The sequence below is a fragment of the Panthera onca genome, chromosome B4 (assembly GCF_046562875.1).
Source record: "Panthera onca isolate mPanOnc1 chromosome B4, mPanOnc1 haplotype 2, whole genome shotgun sequence".
Taxonomy (NCBI): domain Eukaryota; kingdom Metazoa; phylum Chordata; class Mammalia; order Carnivora; family Felidae; genus Panthera; species Panthera onca.
This window is the reverse complement of record NC_138345.1, coordinates 29,499,470-29,525,121: the sequence shown is the minus strand read 5'-3', so window position 1 is coordinate 29,525,121 and position 25,652 is coordinate 29,499,470. Positions and strand designations below refer to the sequence as shown.

Below are 25,652 nucleotides of genomic sequence, written 5' to 3'. Positions count from 1 at the left end.
AAGTTCTGCTTACTCTCAGTTAAAAAAACAAAGTTTTCTTGGATTGTTGGTCTGCTGTTGACAAGAAAATGTAAACAAAGGTTTTTTCTTTATCTGTCCAGAAAACCAAAGTTTTTATGTTTTGTCTTTATCAGGTCTTTGATTACTTACGTTAAAATCTGTCAATATTAAAGGAATTAAGATTTGCTAACAAAAAAATATTTTATGACTACTAGTTTTAAATATGTTTTTAAATATTATACCCACCATTCAATCTTTGAGATTGGTAAACTCCACTTCTTCCTCTTTGACCCTTGTATCCTATAGTAAGTTCTAGATCTTCAAGGGTAAAATCTGAGGGTTCATACATATCCTGATCTACCAAGATGAAAATAAAAAGCCTTTTTAATAAATTAAATATAGAAAGACTATTGAAATCCACCTACTGTGTTCTAATTCCAGGAAGAGTATAATATTTGAAAGTTAGGAAAATAGTCTTATATATGATATCAAGTAAGAGGAGAAAAAAATAATTCATAAATACCAGAAGTTCATTTGACAAATTTCAACATATATTCCTTATAAAACTTTGAAAAATGAAAATTATAGATTTACTCCTAGTCATTTACTCTTTAATACAGAATATGTTTCTATCTCAATCCAACAGTTAACATTTTGATTTATAGTGAAGTGCCAATAGATAGTCCTATTAAAATTGTGAACAATATAAAAATGTGACTCATTACCATTTAAAAATTACCTAGTTCTGGTAAAGTTAGTAATATATAAAACAGAAATTTGATGATTTTCAGCTAATATATAAATAGATTTGTCAGAATAGATTTGCCACATATATTTTTTATTATCAACATTAAATTTAAAAAATGAAATGGGTCAAAGGGACTATACATTTCCAATGTCACTGATATCTATAGGTGTATTTTTATTATAATTGATACATATTTTCATACAGCTTTCCTGAAAATGTTTAATCACTATCCCTATTTACTTGTAATATTGAGAGCTGTTTCCTCACACTTTTCCCAACTGATATTATATACTTTAAGTATTTGGTATTTTATAAATCATTTTAATGGAAATTATTTCATTATTAGTTAAATGGACATTAAATATTTTTATAGACAGACTTATATGTATTTTATATAAGGATACAACCTGTTCACTGTCACAAATAGTTTCTTAGATTATTGTTTGCCTTTTAATTTTGCTTTTGATATTTCTGTGTGCAGAAATTTTAAATTATTATTTAGTTAATTTGTAATGATCTTTCCCTTATGTTTCTGGGTATGAAGTCATGCCTAAGGTAGTTTTTTTCCAAACAAGATTAATTTATGTTGGACCTCTGAGAAGATGGCAGAGTAGGAGGATCATAAATTCACTACATCCAGGGACATATCTAGATAACAGCCACATCAGTGCAATCAACACAAAAAACTGACTTGAAACTGGCAGAAAAGGCTTTCCACGTTAATCATGGAGAGAAGGCCACATCAAAAAGGGTAGAAGGGGTGGTGATACAGTTGGGAACCAAACTCCCAGTGATACCAACTACAAATGGGGGGAATACCACAAACATGGAGAATGGAGAGGAGCAGACCCCACACCAGGCACCACAGACAGAGGGGACCTACACTGGAAAGATGAATCACCATAACATCTGGCTTTGAAAACAGGGGGTTTAACTCTGGGTACTTTATTTTTTTGTTTTTAATTTTTTTAATTTTTAAATGTTTATTTAAACATAGTTAAGAGAGAGAGAGAGAGAGAGAGAATATGTGGGGGAGAGGCAGAGAGAGAGGGAGACAGGATCTGAAGCAGACTCTGGGCTCTGAGCTGTCAGCACAGAGCCCAACTCAGGGCTCAATCCCACAGACTGTGAGATCATGACCTGAGCCAACTAAGCCACCCAGATGCCATTAAATCTGGTTACTTTCAAATTCAGAGACTCATCTCTGGGAGAGATAGAGGACAATAGGAAACTTAGTTCCCACCTTTAAAAAGACAGCATAATAACCTTACTGAGACAGAGCATAGAAGCAGCATTTTGAAATGCACCTAGGGGTATGAAGGAGATTTATTTATAGTCTCAAAATGTGTGCTGAAGGGGCAGAGAGCTTTAGGAGACTTCTCCAAGAACAAAAGAACTGGCAAGTGCCATTTCTCTCCCCCATCATTGATAGTCAGACACTTGTGGGAACCAATTTAAACCTTTCCACCTATCTTGCTGACATCCATGCCCCATGCCCACATTCTCCTGCAGCACCCTATCCAACCTGCCACCCTAAGCAGAAGCCCCACCAAAATGGCTCCTGCTGCATCACATCTGTAAGTATCCACAGCAGTGACTGGTACCACTCCAAAGTCACTCTTGTTCTGGAGGGAGTGGAACATGACCACACACATCAGTTCAACTCCAACCCCAGCAGTGAAACCTTATTACTGGCAGTACAGACAGAGTGCCTTGACAATCAGTGCACCTGCAGCCCCAGCAGACAGAATGAGGGCTGGCATCTAATCTAACTGCTGGATGCTCCCAGGAACCAAATACCCTGCACAAGGAGAGTGATTCACAGCAACTGCAGCCCCAGCAAACAGGCCAAAGCCTGGGATCAGGTCTGAAGGCTGACACCACAGATCTACAAGCTCATGGTGCCCCCAGACTGTTCTGTTAATAACACAGGGATCAAACCATGCCCAATAGATGCAAAGGGTGCCATTGCAGCCATCTGAACTGAAGGCAAATGATGCTTAGCCAGAATAGTAGGGCAGAGACAACCCACATAGAAGACATTCATGGAGTGTCTGGTTCTGGAGAACAGGGTACATTGTGCTACATAGCAGCATAGGATCTGTTCTTTGTAAGGCTACTACTTTCATATCAGGAGAGAGAACTGAATTTCCTAATATATAGAAACAAACAGAGAATTAACAACATGGGAAGATAGCAGAATATGTCCCACATGAAAGAACGGGACAAATCACAGCAACAGAGCTAAATGAAACAGAGATAAACAAAATGCCTGATAAAGAATGCAAACCAATGGTCACAAATATACTTACTGGACTTGAAAAAAGAGTGAAGGATCTCTGTGAGACCTTCAACAAAGAGATAGAAAACATTAAAAGACACAATTAGATATAACTCAATAACTGTAATTAGAAATACACTACAAGGAATAAATAGTAGGCTAGTGTAAAAGAAGAACAGATCAATGAAGACAGAATAATGGAAAGCAACCAAGCTGAACAGCAAAAAGAAAAATAAAAATGAGAATAGGTTAAAGGAACTCAGCAACATAACCAAGTGTAATAAAATCTGGATTATATGGATCCCAGAAGAAGAGAGAATAAAGAGGGAAGAAAATTTAATTAAAGAAATAATGGCTGAAAACCTCTAAATCTGGGGAAGGAAACAAAAACCCAGATCCAGAAAGCACACCTGGATCACCCCAAAAAATCAACCCAAGGAGGTCCATAACAAGACACATACCAATTAAAATGACAAAATTAGTGATAGAGAATTTGAAAAGCAGCAGGAGAAAGCAGTTGCATACAAGGGAAACGCCATAAAGCTGTCAGCTGATTTTTCAGCAGAAACTTTCCAGGCTAGAAGGGCGTGGTGTGATACACTCAAAATGCTGAAAGGTAAACACCTGCCTTCAAAAATACTCTATCCATCAAGTCTATTATTCAGAATAAAAAGAGAGATAAAGAGTTTCTCAGAAAAGAAAAACAAAATGGTTAAAGGGATTCAACACCACTAAACCAGGTTTATAAGAAATGTTAAAAGGAATTCTTTGACTGGAAATGAAGAGTCATAATAGGAATAGGAAAATTAGGAAAGGAAAAAATTTCCCATGTAAACACAAACATAATACAGTAGATTACTTATAATACCAGTACAGAAATTAAAACACAAAAGCAGTAAAATAAATTATACCTATAAAAATCAAACAAGGGATTCCCATAATAAAAGGGAATATGTAAAGTATGATGTCTTATACAAAAAACATGGGGTCATGAGGAGTAAGAGTTTTTAGAGTGGATTCAAACTTAAAGGACAATCAACTTAATATAGATGCATAAGATGTTATATATGAACTTAAAGGTTACCACAAATCAAAAATGTGTAATAGATACAAAAAATAAAGAAAAAATGAATCCAAGAATATTACTAATAAAAATATGTGTGCATATATATGTGTGTGTATATATAAATATATATACACACCTCTGTGTTTATTACAGCATTATTTACAATAATCATGATATAAAAGCAAACAAAATGTCATATTTTCTTTTTTCCATTTGTCTTAATACCATTTGGTAGACAAGCGATGTTTTTTTTTTAAATATATATAATACAATATTACTTAGGCATGAAAAAGAATGAAATCTTGCCATTTACAACAACATGGATGGGTCTAGAGGGTACAATGCTAAGTAAAATAAGTCAGTCAGAGAAAGACAAATACCATATGATTTCACTAATATGTGGAATTTAAGAAACAAACAAAACAATAAAAATAGACAAACAAAAATTCAGACTCTTGGTGATTGCCAGAGGGGAGGTGGGTGGGTATATGGGTGAAATAGATGAAGGGGGTTAAGTGCACACTTATTGTGATGAGCAGTGAATAATGTATAGAATTGTTGAATCATTTTATTGCATATATAAAGCTAATAAAACACTGTATGTTAATTATATTTGAATAAAAAATATTTGTGTTTTGTTTGTTTTTTCATGGAAATAGTTTATAAAATCATATTTTTAAGCAGTATAGATAAAAATCTCACATTTTATTTTTTCCATTTGTCTTAATGCCATTTGGTAAACAATCAATGTTTTTTGTTGTTTTCTTTTTTACATGACCAGTTTTGTTTTTACACTATAATATGACATTCTTTGATTAATTTCTGGAATTTCTAATCTGCTCCATTGATCTGAAGTTTATTAGTTAGTATTGAAATTTAAAAAAAATTTTTTTAATTTTATTTTTTATTTTTTAAAATTTACATCTAGATTAGTTAGCATATAGTGAAACAATGATTTCAGGAGTAGATTCCTTAATGCCCCTTACCCATTTAGCCCATCCCCCCTCCCACAACCCCTCCCATAACCCTCAGTTTGTTCTCCATAATTATGAGTCTCTTCTGCTTTGTCCCCCTTCCTGTTTTTATATTATTTTTGTTTCCTTTACCTTATGTTCATCTGTTTTGTCTCTTAAAGTCCTCATATGAGTGAAGTCATATGATTTTTGTCTTTCTCTGACTAATTTCACTTAGCATAATACCCTCCAGTTCCATCCACGTAGTTGCAAATGGCAAGATTTCATTCTTTTTGATTTCTGAATAATACTCCATTGTGTGTGTGTGTGTGTGTGTATCACATCTTCTTTATCCATTCATCCATCGATGGACATTTGGGCTCTTTCCATACGTTGTCTATTGTTGATAGTGCTGCTATAAACATGGGGGTGCATGTGTCCCTTCGAAACAGCACACCTGTATACCTTAGATAAATGCCTCGTAGTGCAATTGCTGGGTCATTGGGTAGTTTTATTTTTAGTTTTTTGAGGAACCTCCATACTGTTTTCCAGAGCAGCTGCACCAGCTTGCATTCCCACCAACAATTCAAAAGAGATCCTCTTTCTCCGCATCCTTGCCAACATCTGTTGTTGCCTGAGTTGTTAATGTTGGCCATTCTGACAGGTGTAAGGTGGTATCTCATTGTGGTTTTGATTCGTATTTCCCTGATGATGAATGATGTTGAGCATTTTTTCATGTGTCAGTTGGCCATCTGGATGTCTTCTTTGGAGAAGTGTCTATTCATGTCTTTTGCCCATTTCTTTACTGGATTATTTGTTTTTTGAGTATTGAGTTTGATAAGTTCTTTATAGATTTTGGATACTAACCCTTTGTCTGATATGTCATTTGCAAATATCTTCCCCCATTCTGTCAGTTGCCTTTTAGTTTTGCTGATTGTTTCCTTCTGCTGTGCAGGAGGTTTTTATTTTGATTTTTGTTTTTGTTTCCCTTGCCTCCAGAGATGTGTTGAGTAAGAAGTTGCTGCAGCCAAGATCAAAGAGGTTTTTGCCTGCTTTCTCCTCAAGGATTTTGATGGCTTCCTGTCTTACATGAGGTCTTTCATCCATTTTGAGTTTATTTTTGTGTATGGTGTAAGAAAGTGGTCCAGGTTCATTCTTCTGCATGTCGTTGTCCAGTTTTCTCAGCACCACTTGCTGAAGAGGCTGTCTTTAATCCATTGGATATTCTTTCCTGCTTTGTCAAAGATTAGTTGGCCATACGTTTGTGGGTCCATTTCTGGGTTCTCTATTCTGTTCCATTGATCTGAGTGTCTGTTCTTGTGCCAGTACCATACTGTCTTGATGATTACAGGTTTGTAGTGTAGCTTGAAGTCTGGGATTGTGATGCCTCCTGCTTTGGTTTTCTTTTCCAAGATTGCTTTGGCTATTCGGGGTCTTTTCTGGTTCCATACAAATTTTAGGATTATTTGTTCTAGCTCTGTGAAGAATGCTGGTGTTACTTTGATAGAGATTGCATTGAATATGTAGATTGTTTTGGGTAGTATCGACAATTTTAACACTATTTTTTCTTCCTATCCAGGAGCATAGAATCTTTTCCCATGTTTTTGTGTCTTTTTCAGTTTTTTTCATAAGCTTTCTATAGTTTTCAGTGTATAGATTTTTCACCTCTTTGGTTAGATTTATTCCTAGGTATTTTATGGTGTTTAGTGCAATTGTATATGGGAACAACTTCTTGATTTCTCTTTCTGTTGCTTCATTGTTGGTGTATAGGAATGCAACCGATTTCTGTGCATTGATTTTATATCCTGTGACCTTGCTGAATTCATGAATCAGTTCTAGCAGTTTTTTGGTGGAATCTTTTGGGTTTCCCTATAGAGTATCATGTCATCTGCAAAGAGTGAAAGTTTGACCTCCTCCTGGCCAATTTGGATGCCTTTTATTTCTTTGTGTTGTCTGATTGCAGAGGCTAAGACTTCCAATACAATGTTGGATAACAGTGGTGGGAATGGATATCCCTGTCTTATTCCTGACCTTAGGGGGAAAGTGCTCAGTTTTTCCCCAATGAGGATGATATTAGCGTGGGGTCGTTCCTATATGGCTTTTATGATCTTGAGGTATGATCCTTCTCTCCCTACTTTTCTGAGGGTTTTTATCAAGAAAGGATACTGTATTTTGTGAAATGCTTTCTCTGTGTCTATCTAGAGGATCAGATGGTTCTTGTCCTTTCTTTTTTTGATGTGATGAATAACGTTAATTGTTTTGTGGATATTGAACCAGCCCTGCATCCCAGGTATAAATACCACTTGGTCGTGGTGAATAATTTTTTTAATGTACTGTTGGATCCAGTTGGCTAATATCTTGGTGAGGACTTTTGCATCCTTGTTCATGAGGGAAATTGGCCTATAGTTCTCCTTTTTTAGTGTGGTCTCTGGTTTTGGAATCAAGGTAATGCTGGCCTCATAAAAAGAGTTTGGAAATTTTCCTTCCATTTCTATTTTTTGGAACACCTTCAAGAGAATAGGTGTTAACTCTTCCTTAAATGTTTGGTATAATTCCCCTGGAAAGCCATCTGGCCTTGGGCTCTTGTTTTTTGGGAAATTTTATTTCTAATTTGATTTCTTTACTGGTTATGGGTCCATTCAAATTTTCTATTTCTTCCTGTTTCAGTTTTGGTAGTGTGTATGTTTCTAGGAATTTGTCCATTTCTTCCAGATTACCCATTTTATTGGCATAAAATTGCTCATAATATTATTGTTTTTATTTCTGTTGTGTTGGTTGTGATCTCTCCTCTTTCATTCTTGATTTATTTATTTGGGTCCTTTCCTTTTTCTTCTTGATCAAACTGGCTAGTGGTTTATCAATTTTGTTAATTCTTTCAAAGAACCAGCTTATGGTTTCATTGATCTGTTCTACTGTTTTTTTGGTTTTGATAGTATTAATTTCTGCTCTAATCTTTATTATTTCCTGTCTGCTTCTGGTTTTGGGTTTTATTTGCTGTTCTTTTTCCAGCTCCTTAAGGCATAAGGTTAGGTTGTGTATGTGAGATCTTTCTTCCTTCTTTAGGAAGGCCTGGATTTCTATATACTTTCCTCTTATGACCACCTTTGCTGCATCCCAGAGGTTTGGGGTTGTGGTCTTATCATTTTCATTAACTTCCATATACTTTTTAATTTCCTCTTTAACTGTTTGGTTAGTCCATTCATTCTTTAGTAGAATGTTCTTCAGTCTCCAAGTATGTGTTACCTTTCCAAACTTTTTCTTGTGATTGATTTCAAGTTTAATAGCGTTGTGGTCTGAAAATATGCACAGTATGATCTCGATCTTTTTGTACTTACTTAGGGCTGATTTGTGTCCCAGTATATGGTCTATTCTGGAGAACGTTCCATGTGCACTGGAGAAGAATGTATATTTGCTGCTTTAGGATGAGATGTTCTGAATATATCTGTTACATCCATCTGGTCCAGTGTGTCATTCAAAGCCATTGTTTCCTTGTTGAGTTTATTAGATGATCTGTCCATTGCTGCCAGTGGGCTGTTGAAGTCTCCTACTATTATGGTATTACTATTGATGAGTTTCTTTATGTTTGTGATTAATGGATTTATATATTTGGATGCTATCACATTAGGTGCATAAATGTTTACAATTGTTAGGTCTTCTTGGTGGATACACCCCTTGATTATGATATAATGCCCTTCTGCATCCCTTGATACAGTCTTTATTTTAAAGTCTGGATTGTCTGATATAAGTATGGGTACTCCGGCTTTCTTTTGTTGACCATTAGCATGATAGATGGTTCTCCATCCCCTTATTTTCAATCTGAAGGTGTCTTTAGGTCTAAAGTGGGTCTCTTGTAAACAGCATATAGATGGATCTTGTTTTCTTATCCATTCTGTTACCCTATGTCTTTTGATTGGAACAGTGAGTCCATTGATGTTTAGAGTGAGTACTGAAAGATATGAATTTATTGCCATCATGATGCTTGTAGAGTTGGAGTTTCTGGTGGTGATCTCTGGTCCTTTCTAATCTTTGTTGCTTTTGGTATTTATATTTTTATATACATTTTTTCATCTTTTCTCCCCTCAGAAAGTCCCCCTTAAAATTTCTTGTAGGGTTGGTTTAGTGGTCACAAACTCCTTTAATTTTTGTTTGCCTGGGAAACTTTTGTCTCTCCTTCTATTTTGAATGACAGCCTTGCTGGATAAAGAATTCTTGGCTGCATATTTTTCTGATTCAGCACACTGAATATATCCCACCACTCCTTTCTGGCCTGCCAAGTTTCTATGGATAGGTCTGCTGCAAACCTGATCTGTCTTCCCTTGTATGTTAGGGACTTTTTTTCCCTTGCTGCTTTCATGATTCTCTCCTTGCCTGAGTATTTTGTGAATTTGACTATGAGATGCCTTGCTGGTGGTCATTTTTTGTTGAATCTAATGGGGGTCTTCTGTGCTTCCTGGATTTTGATGTCTGTGTCTTTCCCCAGGTTAGAAAAGTTTTTTGCTATGATTTGCTCACATAACCCTTCTATCCCTATTTCTCTCTCTTCCTCTTCTTGGACCCCTATGATTCTGATGTTGTTCCTTTTTAATGAGTCACTGATTTCTCTAATTCTTAAATCGTTCTCTTTTACCTTAATCTCCCTCTTTTTTTCTGCTTCGTTATTCTCTATAAGTTTTTCCTCTGTATCAGTGATTCTCTGTTCTGCCTCAACCATCCTTGCTGCTGCTGCATCCATCTGTGATTGCAGCTCAGTTATAGCATTTTCAATTTCATTCTGGCTATTTTTTACTTATTTTATCTCTGCAGGAAGGGATTCTAATCTATTTTCAACTCCAGCTAGTATTCTTATTATCGTGATTCTAAATTCTGGTTCAGACATCTTTCTGCTTTCTGTGTTTGTTAAATCCCTGGGTGTTGTTTCTTCGTGATCTTTCTTTTAGGAAGAATTCCTTTGTTTTGTCATTTTGAAGGGAGAAAAGGAATTAATGAGGTAGAAAAACTGGAATTAAAAAAATGAAAATTAAAAAAAAATAAAATTAAAAATTAAAGACACACACACAAAAATCAAATAGATGATGCTAGATACTAGGTGTCTTTTGTTCTGGGTGTTGAAAGTGGTTTGACAGATTAGAGAAAAAAAAGGGAGGGAGAAAAAAAAGGAAATCATTTGAGAGTTTGAAAAAATGAATACACTGAAGTAGACTAAAATGAGATGATGGCGGTAAAATAGAATTTGAAAAAATATACACAAAAATAAAGAATATAGTAGAAAAAATTAAAGAAAATATTTTTAATTAAAATTAAAATTTTTCTTTTTCTGTATTTAAGAAGAAAAGAAATGAAAAAGGAAAAGGATTAAAAAAAGAAAAAAGAAATCGTTTGAAAGTTTGAAAAAGTGAATACACTATAGTACACTAAAATAAAATGATTGAAATAAAATAGAATTTGAAAAAATTTACATAAAAGCAAATAATATAGTAATAAAAATTCAATAAAATATTTTAAATAGAAATTGAAAGTAAAAATGAAGTGTTTCTCTTTCTGCATTCAACAAAAAGAAACAAAAAGAAAAAAGAAAAAGAAGGAAAAAAAGGAAATTGTTTGAAAATTTGAAAAGATGAATACACTGAAGTAGACTAAAATAAAATGATGCAAGTAAAATAGAATTTTTAAAAAATATACAGAAGTAAAAAATATAGTAATAAAAATTAAAGAAAAATATTTTTAATAAAAATTGAAAATAAAAATGAATTTTTTCTCTTCTGTATTCAAGAAAAAGAAAATAATTGTAAAAGAGAAAAAGAAAAAAAAAAGAAATTTGAATAGAATAACCTGCTAACAGATTGAAGTAGGTCTGAAATTGTTACATTTTCCCCTCAAAGTCAGTGTATGTAGCTCTTTATAGTCCATAAGTTAAGCCGGCAGTGAGACTTGTGTTCTTGAAGAGCAAAGTTGGCCCAGTTGGGCGGGGCTCAGTGTAACAGCTCTGTTCTCCACTAGATGGCACTGCTAGCCTACTGGGGTGGATTGTTGCGGCACTCATAGTGCATATGCACATGCGTGGGAGCGGTGAAAATGGCGCCACCCAGTGCCACCCAGTCTGTTCTCCCAGATCAGTAATTGTGCACCCCTCCTCTGTCTTCAGCTCTTGTCCACTCCCTGATTTTTCACTCTCTGTGACCAGGCCCCAGGCAGTACCTCTCTCCTGTTTTGTCTCAGATGCAGCTGTTTTCCCTGGCCCCTTACTTCCAAAGGACTGCGGTTTTGACCTGTTCAGCCCCTCTGCAGGAGGGTCTCACTGAGCAATGGCCGAGTGAGCAATGGCCGAATGAGCAATGGCCAAATATTGGTTACACCCAGGAATGCACTCTGGACCCTGCTGCTGCCAGTGCCCCGAGACTGCAGCCAGGTAGCAGACTGCCCTGAAAAAGTTAGGAGACAGTGAAGCAGCAGCATGTCAGGGATTATGGAAAATCACAACACACATCTGGCACCAGGATTCACCCTTAGCGACCTTGCCCCAGCACCAGCAAATATGGCCACCTTCCAGGGTCTGCTGGGACCAGGTGGCTTCAACAATCTGTACCAAATGTCCTTCCAGCAGTGGAACCACTTTTCCCTGTGTGGCCCAAGAACCTCCTGGACCCACTCTGTTCCTGGGGATTCGTCCTTTCCACCAGAGCACTGCCAGGTATCAAGCTATGGAGTTGCAGCCTTTATGCTCCCCTTGTTTACAGTCTTAATGGAATTTAAACCATCTCCTTTCTCCTTTTTTAGTTCAGTCCCTGTGGCTGTTTCCAATTTTCCACTTTCTCTCCAGCTGCTTTGGGGAGGGGTGTTTTCCCTGTTTTCTGTCCCTCTCCCAGTCTCCATTCTCTCTCCACCCGCAAAAGTAGTTCCCTACCTTTTGCGGCTTCTTGCTCCCCAAATTCACCTCTCTGTGCCATGTACCTGCTGAATTCTGTGGTTCAGGTTGTGCAGATTGTTATATTAATGCTCCAATCAGTTTTCTAGGTGTGTAGGATGGTTTAGTGTTGGTCTGGCTGTATTTCATGGATGCAAGACACACAAAAAATTTCCATGCTGTTCTGCCATCTTGGCTCCTCCTCTCAAAAATTTTTTAATGTTTATTTACTTTTGAGAGAGAGAGGGAGACACAGAATTGGAAGCAGGCTACAGGCTCTGAGCTATGAGCACAGAGCCCTACTCAGGGCTCAAACTCACAGAATGCAAGATCATGACCTGAGCCAAGGTTGAATGCTTAATTGATTGAGTCACCCAGGAGCCCCATATTATTGAAACTTTTTAATATGTAATTTTATCTAGTGTTGCTTCCCAAGCTTTATCCTCTTTTTGTACTCAATTATTTGATACTGAAGTATGTAAATTCTTTTCAGGATAAATCTAGAATCATGGTCATAAAATGTCATCAATAACAAAAACAACAAATTACTACTGGCATTTTGATGGAAATAAATTGTTTACAAGTAAGTTTTAAAAGCCTTTCTTTTAGGAGCTTTTAATGCTTCATTATTAATTCATCATAAGAGATCAGCATATTTCCTGATATTTATTTATTATCAGTTATTTTATTATGTCTTTACTTGTTTCAATGCTGTAGTATATAGGAATGTTGTTTCCTGTAACAAATTTTTTTTAGTCAGTTTGCTAAACTTTTCTGTATTGATATTTCAATTTTTATTTGATTATTTTAGGTTTTAAAGGTAGAAATATAATAATCTGTAAATAACATTCATGTTATATTATCTCTTTCAATATTTATAACAGATTACTTTTCTTATTACATGGGTTAGGCATTTTATAACAATGTTTTATTTAGCAGTAATAGACAGCAATTTTTTAATTGGATATTTTATTTCACCATTAAATATGCCATTGGGATATTGGTTAGAAATAGATTTTCTTCATCGTATTAAAAAAGAATTATTTATTTTGTAATTTTTTAAAAACAGGAACAGCTGTATATCTATAAAAATGACATTTTTATAAAAATAAATAGAAAAACACATAACTGACATTGTTTTCATCACTTTATCAACACTTCTTGTTACTTAAACATCTGAAACTGAGGAACATACTGTCTTCTATATAATAATCATGGTAATATCAAGTACATGCTGTATACATACAGTAGTTCCCCCTTATCAATGAGGAATATGTTCCAAGACCCCTAGTGGATGTGTGAAATCACAGATAATACCAAACCCTAGATATACTATGTTTTTTTCTGTACATACATATCTATGACAAAGTGTAATTTATAAATTAGGTACAGAAGAGATTAACAACAATAAGAATAAAATAGGACAATTGTAACAATATACTGTAATAAAAAGTGAATATGGTTGCTCTCTCAAAATATCTTACTGTACTGTACCCACCCTTCTTCTTGTGGTGCTATAATATGATAAAATGCTACATGATGAGATGAAGTGAGGTGAATGATTTAGGTACTGTAACAAGTGTTAGGCAACTACTGACATTCTGTTTAAATTTCAGATGGATGATCACCTAATTCCAGATTGTAGGTTAACCTTGGGTAACTGAAACCATGAAAAGTGAAGCCCCAAATAATGGGATACTACTGTGATCAATTTTAAGAAATTCTGATAGCAACAGAGAAATTATAGCAAAAGAGAAAGGAAGAACAAAAGAAGGGTTTGCATGAGAGGTTAGAGGAAACAGTTTGTATTACTTCTAAAGAGTACAATCAGATACTTCCAAGATTTTCTCTAGTTCTCTTGGGGTCATAGCAGAGTAAATAGCTAGATTATATGGGTTTGAAGTACATATTTAATTATGAGTTTTAGGCAAGTTACACCATGTCTTACTGTCCTCATTTCTTAAATGGTGATAATGGTAGTACTTCCCTCATAAAGTTTCTTACATGCATTACTTATTAACTGTTTAATATTAAATGTTTAATAAATAACAAAATGTTTTCCATTATAAGTCCACATGTAAAAATCATAATTTGTTAGTTTTCTATTTGTAATTACATCCCAAATTAACTTTTCTGAATGTGACTATTTATGCAATTTAAAGTTATTTGTATTAATTTTTATTTTTTATTTTAAGTTATTTTTGATATTGTATACACTAAACACTTCCACTTGGACAATTGTATGTTTCTTAATTTGAGGATGATCTTTTGATTTTGAGTCTACTGGATCTGATATCTGAGGCATCTTTACATATACAAAATAGATGTTTGAAATACTTTAAAGAGAAACATACATCTACACACATTTACTCTGAAAGGGTGTTGAAACACAATGATGTATTTATTTTCTCATTTTGTTAAGTTGGTGATTTTCTATATTAAATTGCACAGCTTAATAAACATCAGTTAAATAAACTCTTGTAATTTCTAAGAAAATTAGCATTTGTGAATAAGTCAGTGAACTAAACACAATTCCTGAGTTTTTACATATATATATGTATGTATGTATGTATGGGGAATAAGCTTGGGAATTCCCTGAGTTTGCACCAATGGGTTAACAAGGCATAAAGAATCAGAAAGCCATAGGATGTTCACACCCCAGTTTCAGTAAACAAGATTAGGTAAATAATTAGGGTGGGGCAAAGGTTCCAGTATAGAACAAAGGTATATGAGGTAAACAAGATTAGGTATTCAGGGTGGAAATGCACCCCCCCCCCAACTTAGTACAATAGCAGAAAGCTGCTTTCACAGGAAGGAAGGACCAAATTAGGTAAACAAATAAATAGGGCTATAGACTGCTTTGGGGTGAAGTTGCCCAGAGTGGAGCTAATTAGCAAAAGAAAGGTGCCTTGCTGACCCTGAGGTAGCATGTTCTCTCTTTCTTGTCCCCTAGACCAGTTTAGGTAAACAGAGGTGGTGTCTCACAACCTTCTGCCTAGTGCCAGGATTTTATATTAACCCAAACCCCTAACACCACATATTTTCAAAACCCCCTTTCCCTCATGCCCATGAGTTAATGTTCACAGTTTTATTGTCTCTTTGTGCACATCCATCTCCATGTTTATAAGCCTTCTGATTCTAATAAAAACAGAGCAAGAACCCTTAATCAGGGCTCTTGTCTTCTCCTGGACAGTAGCCATCTCTCACATTTTAATCCTGAATCCCGCTCTCTTGCTGGACAAGACAGAACTTCAGACCTAGAGTCTACAACATGTATGTATGTACCTGTATGTATGTGTGTGTGTGTGTGTGTGTGTGTGTGTGTGAGTATATATATATATATATATATATATATATATATATATATATATATGTATATATATGGTTAAGAACTGGGGCCTGAGATAAAGGTAGATAAAAATGTGCCAACTCTTTAGGGAAAGTGCAGATATTAAAATACTACAGATTCATGTGAGTAAAAATATTTAATGCCATTGATACATATTTTGAGGGGTTTTTTAGAGGTTTTTAAATTTTTTTAATGTTTTTACTTATTTATTTTAAGAGAGAAAGAGTGAGAGAGAGAGAGCATGATTGGGGAAGGGGCAGAGAGAGAGAGAAGGAGGAAGAGAATCCCAAGCAGGCTCCACACTGCCAGTGCAGAGCCTTATGCAGGGCTCATTCCCACAAACCATGAGATCATGACCTGAGCTGAAATCAACAGTTGGACACTCAACTGACTGAGCCACTCAGGCATCCCTATTTGGAGGTTTTTAAAAATTGTTAAACATTCCTACTAATAATATTGAGTGGCAAATCAGCTTCATAATCTATTTCTATATTTTGCCCATTTTTATATTAGATTGCTTATTCTTTTTATATATTTACATATTAACTTTTGATATTGTATTATAGTCACACTAAAAGGGAGGGCCTGAAAGACAGTGGTAAAGAGAAATCCTTCTGTGGGCAGAACTTGGGCAGTACATCTAGGGCTTCACTATATGTAGAACTAAAGATTGTCTGAGATTTAGATGTACATTAATTTGGGGATAGAAGATAATGGATTTGGCCAGGTAGTCAGGGACTTGGAAAAACAGAGATTGAAAAAATGATGAGAGTCTTGGCGACATTTATGTCCATTACTCCTTAGAATAGGATTCAAATGCATAAAGATATAAATATCTTTATTTTGTAAATGTGCACAAGGGTATTTATTAAAGTGTAAGCTCTTAGCTTAATGGTCTGCCCTATGAATGGCAGTTAGCCTTACTCCTCTGCTACACTGGTGCTTATCTCATGGCCCTAAAGTACCAAGAAGAAAGCTATGATAGCCATAAGGAAGCATCTGCAAAGACTTAATAATAGAGTTTTTTTCACTAAGAATGATCAGGATTCTGGGACTGCTGAGTGCTCAACTTGTCAAGAGCATAGGACAAAACTGAACTCATCAATATAACATCATTTTCCAGAGGGAATAGGAAACTATCCAGTGACAGATTGATTACACTAAAATTTCTATCATAGAGAGGGCAGTGATTTGCCCTCAATGGATTAGATATATATTTGATGTACTTATTTGCTTTCCCTGCCTATATAATTTCTACTAGTATCATTGTTTATTAACTTGAATCTTTTCCACTGTCATAGTATCATATACAATATCATCTCCAACAAGGGACATGTTTTATGGAAAGTGATGTGCCACAATGGGTTTTACCAATGGAATTCACTGGTATTAATAGAAACTCCACCATTTAGAAGCAGCAACTTTTATGAAAGAGTAAAATGGCTGGGTGACATCTCACTATGATATATATGACAACACCCTGAGAGTCTGCAGTGTTGATATACGTGATGCACTTAGACCAGACTTAGAATAGATGCCAATATCCACCCCATAGCCTAACCCCATATCCCAAACACCTATTAACTCATTTAAATAATTTTCACATCATTTCCCAATGTTCTTCATTAAATGGATTACAGAGGTCCTTGTGCCCAAGGGAAAGAAATCTCCCACTAAAGAAACAGTCATGTGTCCAATTAACTACAAACTGTGATTGTCATCTTGACATTTGAGGTTCTTATGCCATTAAATGAACAGGTAGACAAAGAGATTACTGTACTGGTCACAGGATTGATACCAGTAATCAACAGGGAATTGAGTTGGTCCTAATTCGTGAAGGCAAGAAAAACTATATTCAAAACCCAGGGGATTCACTGGGTCACCTTATAATACTCCCTTGCACAAAAGTCATGAAAATGGAAAAATGCAGCAGCTTAATAAAAATAAAAACATCAAAGAATCAACTATTATAAGAGTAAAGTTTTGGGTTACCTCACCAGATAAGTCCCGTCTAGCAGGTAGTGGCAAAGATGAGAATATGGAAATGAAATGTGAGAAAACAGCTATGGTAACTAAGCATCTTCATAGCTAGTTATAGAAGTGGCAACTAAGCACCTTCACAGCTAGTTATAGAAGTGGCAACTGTAGTTATAGAAGTGGCAACATGAGAATGTTTATGCTCATTAATTGTTTTACAACAACACCCCCTTTTTCTCCTCTGCCACTTTATATACAGAACATTGGTGGTGAACAATGTTTTAGGTTACATATGGGAGTAAGACCATATTGATACTGTTCTTTAATTAAGTGGATTCTATTTTTTTCTTTCTTCAAATTTTTAAGGTTCTAGTTAGTTAACATACCATGTAATATTAGTTATAGGTATACAATTTAGTGATTCATCATTTATATAACACTCAGTGCTCATCACAAGTGTCCTCCTTAATACCCATCACCTATTTAACCCATATCCCTGCCCACATCCCCTCCAGTAACTCTCAGTTTGTTCTATGTACTTTCCGTTTTTAATTTTTAATTTTATTTATTTTGAGAGAGAGAGAGAGAGAGCATGTGTGAGCGGGGGAGGGGCAGAGAGAGAGAGAATCTCAAGCTCCACGCTTAGCATGGTCTGACATGGGGCTCAATCTCACAACTGTGAGATCATGACCTGAACTGAAATCAAGAGTTGGACACTTAACCGACTGAGCAACGTAGCTGCCCTATGTTCTCTGTACTTAAGAGTCTGTTTCCTGGTTTGGCTCTCTCTTTTTTTTCCCTGCTATGTTCACTTGTTTTATTTCCAAAATTCCACATATGAGTGGAATCATATAGATTCTAATAGGACCTAATGTCCCTTAAATTGGATACACAAATTTGTCTGGATGAAGAATAAAATGGGGATATTGAGGGGTAAAAGAGGTAGACCAAGAAGACATCTTTAATTTCACGTTTACAATCATTCTTCAATTTTCTCTATTTAGCTATATGTCCCCCAAATCTAACATACATGGAGTACATCAATTGGTTCCCTTGCACTTTGGCTTCCAGTTGAATCCAGCCAATAAAACCATAGCAGGAGATCAGAGGAAGAAAAGACAATGAGTCCAAGGGATGTATTTCCATGGCCTGCATGGTCACAGTAACGTGGCATGTACCTCCCCCGTCTTAGGTCTTGCCAGGCTAACCTCTCCATGTAGCTCCAGTAACTATTATTTCTCATTTCCTCCTCAGAACTAGAGGTAGTTAACATTGTCCCACTTTTTTTCTACATCTGAGTTGCTACACTTTTTCTTATGATTCCTTAGATATTCCTTCCTCCCTTGTAGACAGTCCTTTTATTAAAATTGCAAATTACTCGATTTGTGCCATCTCATTTCCAGAGACTTTGACTTATACACCCACCAGTAGCAGACTGGATAAAAGGTAGTACATTCATACAACAGATTGTTTAACAATTAAAATAAACAAAATATAAGCTACACATGAAAACATAGCATTAAATTTTAAAAAGATAAGAAAGCATATTTAGAGAATTATTTATAAACTTCAAAAACTTTGTGATTTATGGATACATATTAAAACGGTAAAGCTGTTAGGTTTAACCATAAAAACTTGCCATTGTCGTAGGTCAAAAAGGGTTGAATATTAGCAATTGCATATAGTTTGATGTAAAATAAAGGGAAATAGAAAAATGATTGCCCAAAAATCTAAATAGTTATTGCCACTGTGGGAGGGAAGGGAATTGTGAAAGATATACTGAAGATTTTATGTGACATCAGTACTCTATTTCTTTACCTCAGGACTGGTTATCCTATTTTTGTTTATATAATTGTTAAAATTTACACACAAGTCTTATGAAATATCTCATATTATATTTCACAATAAAAGTTGTTTAGAAATAAGTTAAAGATATGTTCAGTATTATTGCTCTTGAATATCTTTTGGCATCTTTATCAGTACTTCGTTAAATTTCTGAACTATAAGATTTTTAAGTCACTTAAAAACTATATATTAAAAAAACTATATATTGAAACTACACAGCAATATTTCCTCTTGGTTTTATAATGTAATGAGTATAGGACCACAGTACAGTAGGAGTGAATTACTATAGACTGTGGTTAAATCATATACATATAGACAGTACTTTTTCTGAGTGCATGTGTGAAAATCTTATTATTTAATAACTATACTTAGTTATTAAACACATTTGAATTTACTATTCAATTTTATTATGGTATACATATTTTAGGGAAAAGTTTAAATTCTTAAAATAAATGGTTGAAAAAAATGGAAAGATTAAAAACGTTATCAATCTAAAAGAATGAAAGAAAAAAGAGAAATCAGTGGAGAGTTAAGATGGCAGAGTAGTAGGGGGACCCTAGGCTTGGTTTGTCCCTTGAACACAGCTAGATTAACATCAAATCATTTTGATCACCGAGGAATCAATCTGAGGATTAAGAGAACAATCTCCACATGTAGAATGGGAGAAGGTGGCAGGTGTGAGATGTAGAGACATGAATTGGGAAAGAGAAAAGCCATGGTGAAGCAGAGGGGAGGGAGACCTTTTCACAGAGAGAGGAAAGAAAATGAGAGAGAGGGAGAAAATAGCACATCAGGTTTGCACAAGACAAACACTTTCCCAAGGCCACTGACTGGGGAATCAAGAGGAATTAATTATTGCAAGTTTTTATAAGCAGTAGAGCTCAAATACTGAGGTTTTAGAAGTACCCACCATTTGCCAGGGTAAAGCCAGGTGGGACAGTGATGTTCCTGGGAAGAATGAGGGTGGAAGCCTGGGAGGAGACAATGTGGTATAGGGATCCCCTGGGTTGCACTGGGAAAGAACATTCTCCTTCCTGGATTACATTTGAAAGAGGGTATATTGCTTCTCCAGGGACAAAAGATCCATTTATCAGCAAAGGACAGAAGCAGATACAGAGAAGGCAGATAACCTGATCACAGCATTTTGCTGTGCTTCCACATAAAGTCCAAGCAAATGTGTGGCTGTGCCACTGCTTTTCTGGGGCAAAATGGCACTACACACAGCACAGCAAGATGCTACTCTGGAGCAGGAAGCAGAGCCATTACATGGTGGTTCCATTAAGATTTGGAGTTTTGAATTCCAGGCATGCACCAGAAATAAAACACAGAACTGTAGCACCGGGCATGCCATTGGCCTGGACACAGACAGGGTGAGTACAGGGATCTGATGGAAGCCTGGGACAAAAGAGGGGAGATTGTATGCTTTTCTGTGAGGGCTTCCTGAACAGCGGCAAGCATGAGCTCCCCTCTCTGGGAAGGAGAGAGAAAGGTGACACCATCCCCACCCCCCCACCACCCCCGTACCCCCACCTCCACCCCACCCCCACCACCAGTATGGTTGGACTTCAGTAAGCAACACAGCACCCCCAGTGGAAGATGGAGCTGCTCACACCAAATCCCACCCCCCTGTACCCTGCAAGTATAATTTTACTAGGGAGGTCTGACTATGAGCCAGCACAGCGGGCCTCTTTCCCAGAAGACCAGCACAGGCCCCCCATGTGTACCAAGTCTACTGATCATATAGTACTTTAAAGCCTCAGTTCAGGGACCAGGCTCCCTGACCCCCCCCTCCCCCCAGTTTGGAATCAGACTTATAGTTTTTCTGTGTGTGTGTGTGTGTGTGTGTGTGTGTGTGTGTGTGTTCCTTTATATCTTTGTTCCATTTCCTCTCCCTCTTTCTCTCTCTCTCTCTCTCTCTGGATAAGGATTTTTTTTTAATCAGGATTACTTTAACAAACAATCAAAGCACACCTAGTTAAAGGTCCAAACACTCCCCACTACAAGCAAGGAGGAACACTGGAAACATTTCCTGAAGTACCAGTCCCTGGAAAGTGTATGACCTTTTCTTAACATAGCATTACTCACAGGAGCAGGAAACATAATAAGCTTTCATAACTCTCAAAAGACTGACCTAGACAAAATGAAGAAGACAGAGGAATTTTCCCCCAAAAGAAAGGTCAAGAAGAAATCACAGCCAGGGATTTATTTAACAGATGTAAGCAATATATTTGAACAATAATTAAAAACAACAGCATTAGACTACTAGCAGGGCTTGAAAGAAGTGCAGAAGACTCCAGAGAAATTCTTACTGCATACAAAAAAAACCCACAAAAACTAGTAAGTCTGCGATAAAAAAATGCTAATGATGAGATGCAAAACCAACTGGATGTAATCACAAAGAGGATGGAAGAAGCAGAGGAATGAATAGGTGATATAGAAGATAAAATTCTGGAAAATAATGAAGTCAAAAAGAAGAGGGAAAGAAATCTATCAGATCACAAGAGAATTAGGGAACTCCAAGAACCCATGAAGTACAATAATATACATATCATACGAGTTCCAGAAGAAGAGTGGAAGAAAGGGGCAGAAGGTTTATTTGAACAAATTTTAGTTGAGAACTTCACTCATCTGGGGAAGGAAATAGGCATTCAAGTCCAAGAGGCACAGAGAACTCCCCTAAAAAAAACAAAACAAACAAACAAACAAAAAACAGGGCAACACCAAGGCATAGCATAGTGAAATTGCAAAAAACAAACAAACAAACAAACAAACAAAAACACAAAGATAAAGAGAAAATTCTGAAAGCTGCTAGGGACAAAAGGTCCTTAACCTACAAGAACAGACATGTAAGGTTAACAGACCTGTCAACAGAAACTTTGCAGACTAGAAGGGAGTGGTATGATATATTCAATGTCCTAAATGGGAAAAACATGCAGCCAAAATACTTTATCCATCAAGGTTGTCATTCAGAATAGAAACAGAAATAAAGAGTTTCCAAGACAAGCAAAAACTAAAGGAGTTTGTGAACACTAGGCTAGGTCTACAAGAAATATTAAAGGGTACACTTTGAGTGGGAAAGAAAGTAACAAAGACTAGAAGGGAACAGAGATAATCTACAGGAACAGTGACTTTACAGGTAATTAAATGGCACAAAATTCATATCTATCAATAATTATTCTGAATGTAAATGGACTAAATGCTCCAATCAAAAGACAGAGTGTATCAGAATGGATAAAAAACAAGATCCATTGATATGCTGCTTACAAGAGACTCATTTTAGAACCAAGGACACCTCCAGATTTAAAGTGAGGGTATGGAGAATGATTTATCTTGCTAATGGACATCAAAATAAAGCTAGAGTAGCCATACTTATTTGAGACAAACTAGATTTTAAATCAAAGACTGTAATAAGAGAGGAAGAAAGGCACTATATCATGAAAAAGGGGTCTCTCCAACAAGAAGATCTAATAATTGTAAGTATTTATGACCCCAAGTTGGAGGAAGCCAAATATAAAAATCAATTAATAAAAAAACCTAAAGAAACACATCAATAATAATACAATAATATTAGGGGACTTTAACATCCCAGTTACAACAATGGACAGATCATCTAAGCAGATTAACTAGGAAACAATTGCACATGGGAAATTCTACAGAATAGATATATTTAGGTCACAAATCAGGCCTCAACAAATAAAAAAATTGAAATCATACCATGCACCTTTTCTGACCACAACACTATGTAACTAGAGGTCATCAACAAGAAAAAATTTGGAAAGAGCACCAATACATGGAGGTTAAACAACATATTACTAAAAAAGAATGGGTCAACCAGGAAATCAAAGAAATTTTAAAAATACATGGGAAAAAATGAAAATGAGGGCACAAGTTTTCAAAATCTTTGGGTTGCAGTAAAAGTGGTTCTAAGAGGGAAGTATACAGCAATACAGGCCAATCTTAAGAAACAAGAAAAATCTCAACTAAACAACATAACCTTATACCTAAAGGAGCTAGAAAATAAACAACAAATGAAACCTAAAGCCAACAGAAGGAAGGAAATAATAAAGATTAGAGCAGAAATAACTGATGTGGAAACAAACAAACAAAAAGTAGAACAGATCAATGAAAGCAGGAGCTTGTTCTGTGAAAAAAATAAAAATATTGATAAATCTCTAGCCAGACTTATCAAAAATAAAACAGAAAGAACCCAAATAAAAACACAAATGAGAGAAGAGAAATAACAACCAACAGCACAGATATACAAAAAACCATAAAAGACATTATAAAAAAAAAACCCATATGCTGGGTAGCCTGGGTGGCTTAGTTGGTTAAGTGATTGACTTGATTTCAGCTCAGGTTATGATCTCACAGTCATGGGATTGAGCCCTGCAACAGGCTCCTCACTGAGTGTAGAGCTTGCTTTGGATTTTCTCTCTTTGCCCCGCCTCTGCTTGCACACACACTCTCTCACTCAAAATAAATAAATAAACTTTAAAAAAAAAGCTATATGCCAACATATTGGATAACCTAGAGAAATGGATAAATTCCTAGAAACATATAAACTATCAAACTGAAACAGGAAAAAATAGAAAATGTGAACATGCCTATAGTCAGCAAAGAAATTGAATCACTAACAAATTACCAGAAAGCTCCCAAAAAACAAAGGTCCAAGGCCATATGACTCTACAGGCAAATTCTGTCAAATATTTAAACCAGAGTTAGGATTGTATGGTTCTTATTCTTTCTTTTATTAATGTGGTGTATCATACTGATTGATTTGTGAATATTGAACCAGCCCTGCAGCCCAGGAATGAATCCCACTTGATCATGGTGAATACTTTTTTTAATGCACCGTTGAATTCTATTTGCTAGTACCTTGTTGAGAATTTTAGCATCCAGGTTCATCAGGAATATTAGCCTGTAATTCTTCTTATAGTGGGGTCTTTGTCTACTTTTGGAATTGAGGTAATGCTAGCTTCATATGAGTTTGGAAGCTTCCCTTCTGTTTCTATTTTTTGGAACAATTTGAGAAGAATAGGTATTAACTCTGCTTTAATTTTTTTTAATGTTTTTATTTATTTTTGAGACAGAGAGAGACAGAGCATGAGCAACAGAGGGACAGAGAGAGAGGGAGACACAGAATCTGAAGCAGGCTCCAGGCTCTGAGCTGTCAGCACAGAGCCCAACACAGGGCTCGAACTCACGGACTGTGAGATCATGACCTGAGCTAAAGTCAGACACTTAACCAACTGAGTCACCCAGGAGCCCCAACTCTGCTTTAAATGTCTGGTAGAATTCCCCTGGGAAGTCATCTGGCCCATGACTCTTACTTGTTGGGACATTTTTGATAATTGATTCAATTTCTTTGCTGGTTATGGGCCTGTTCAAATTTTCTTTTTCTTTCTATTTGAGGTTTGGTTGTGTGTGTCTTGGAATTTTTCTATTTCTTCCATATTGTCCAGTTTGTTGGCATATAATTTTTCATACTATTCTCTGATAATCGTTTGTATTTCTGTGGTGTTGGCTGTGATCTCTCCTCTTTCATTCATGATTGTATCTATTTGAGTCTGCTCTCTTTTCTTTTTGAGAAGTCCGGCTAGGGATTTATCAGTTTTATTTATTCTTTCCAAAAACCAGCTCTTAGCTTCATTGATATGTTCTGTGTTTTTTTTTTTAATATTCTATGTAGTTTATTTCTGTTCTAATCTTTATTATTTCTTTTCTTCTGCTGGCTTTGGCCTTTTTTTCTGCTTTTTTTCTAGCTCCTTTAGGTATAAGGTTAGGTTGTATATTTGGGAACTTTCTTGCTTCTTGAGATAGGCCTGAATTGCAATGTATTTTCCTCTTAGGGCTGCGGCTGCCTTTGCTGCATCCCAAAGGGTTTGCATTGTTGTGTTTTCATTATCCCAAATCTATAAAGAACTTAACTGAAGAAATGACAGAAGACATGAATAGAAACTTTTCCAAAGAAAACATCCAGATGGCTAACACACACATGAAAAGATGCTCAACATCTCTCATAATCAGAGAAATACAAATCAAAACCACAAAGAGATACTACCTAACACCTGTCATAATGGCTAAAATTAACAACCTAGGAAACAACAAGTGTTGGTGAGGATGAGGAGAAAGGGAAACACTTTTGCACTGTTGGTGGGGATGCAAACTGGTGCTGCCACTCTAGAAAACATTATGGAGGTTCCTCAAACATTAAAAACAGAACTACCCTACAACCCAGCAATTGCACTACAAGGAATTACAAAGGATACAAAAATGCTTGACTATCAACAATAGGCAAATTATGGAAAGAGCCTAAATGTCCATCAACCGATCAATGGAGAAAGAAGATGTGGGTAATATACACATATATATATACACACACATATATATATATATACACACACACACACACACATATATATACACACATGTATACATATATATATGTATGTATATGTATGTGTATGTATATATGTATACATATATATACATACATATACATACATATACATGTACATACATACATACATAC

General features: G+C 35.8%; 1 protein-coding gene across 3 annotated transcripts in view; it reads right to left on the bottom strand.

Moving 5' to 3' along the window:
- The window catches only part of LOC132694958 (uncharacterized), a 232,996-nt gene that overhangs the window by 81,104 nt on the left and 126,240 nt on the right, over positions 1-25,652 (bottom strand). For all 3 annotated transcript variants that reach the window (XM_060659011.3, XM_060659013.3, XM_060659014.3), the window contains one exon: positions 247-357. In XM_060659011.3, coding sequence (XP_060514994.2) covers positions 247-357 — 111 coding nt within the window. The remainder of the gene's footprint in view (positions 1-246; positions 358-25,652) is intronic.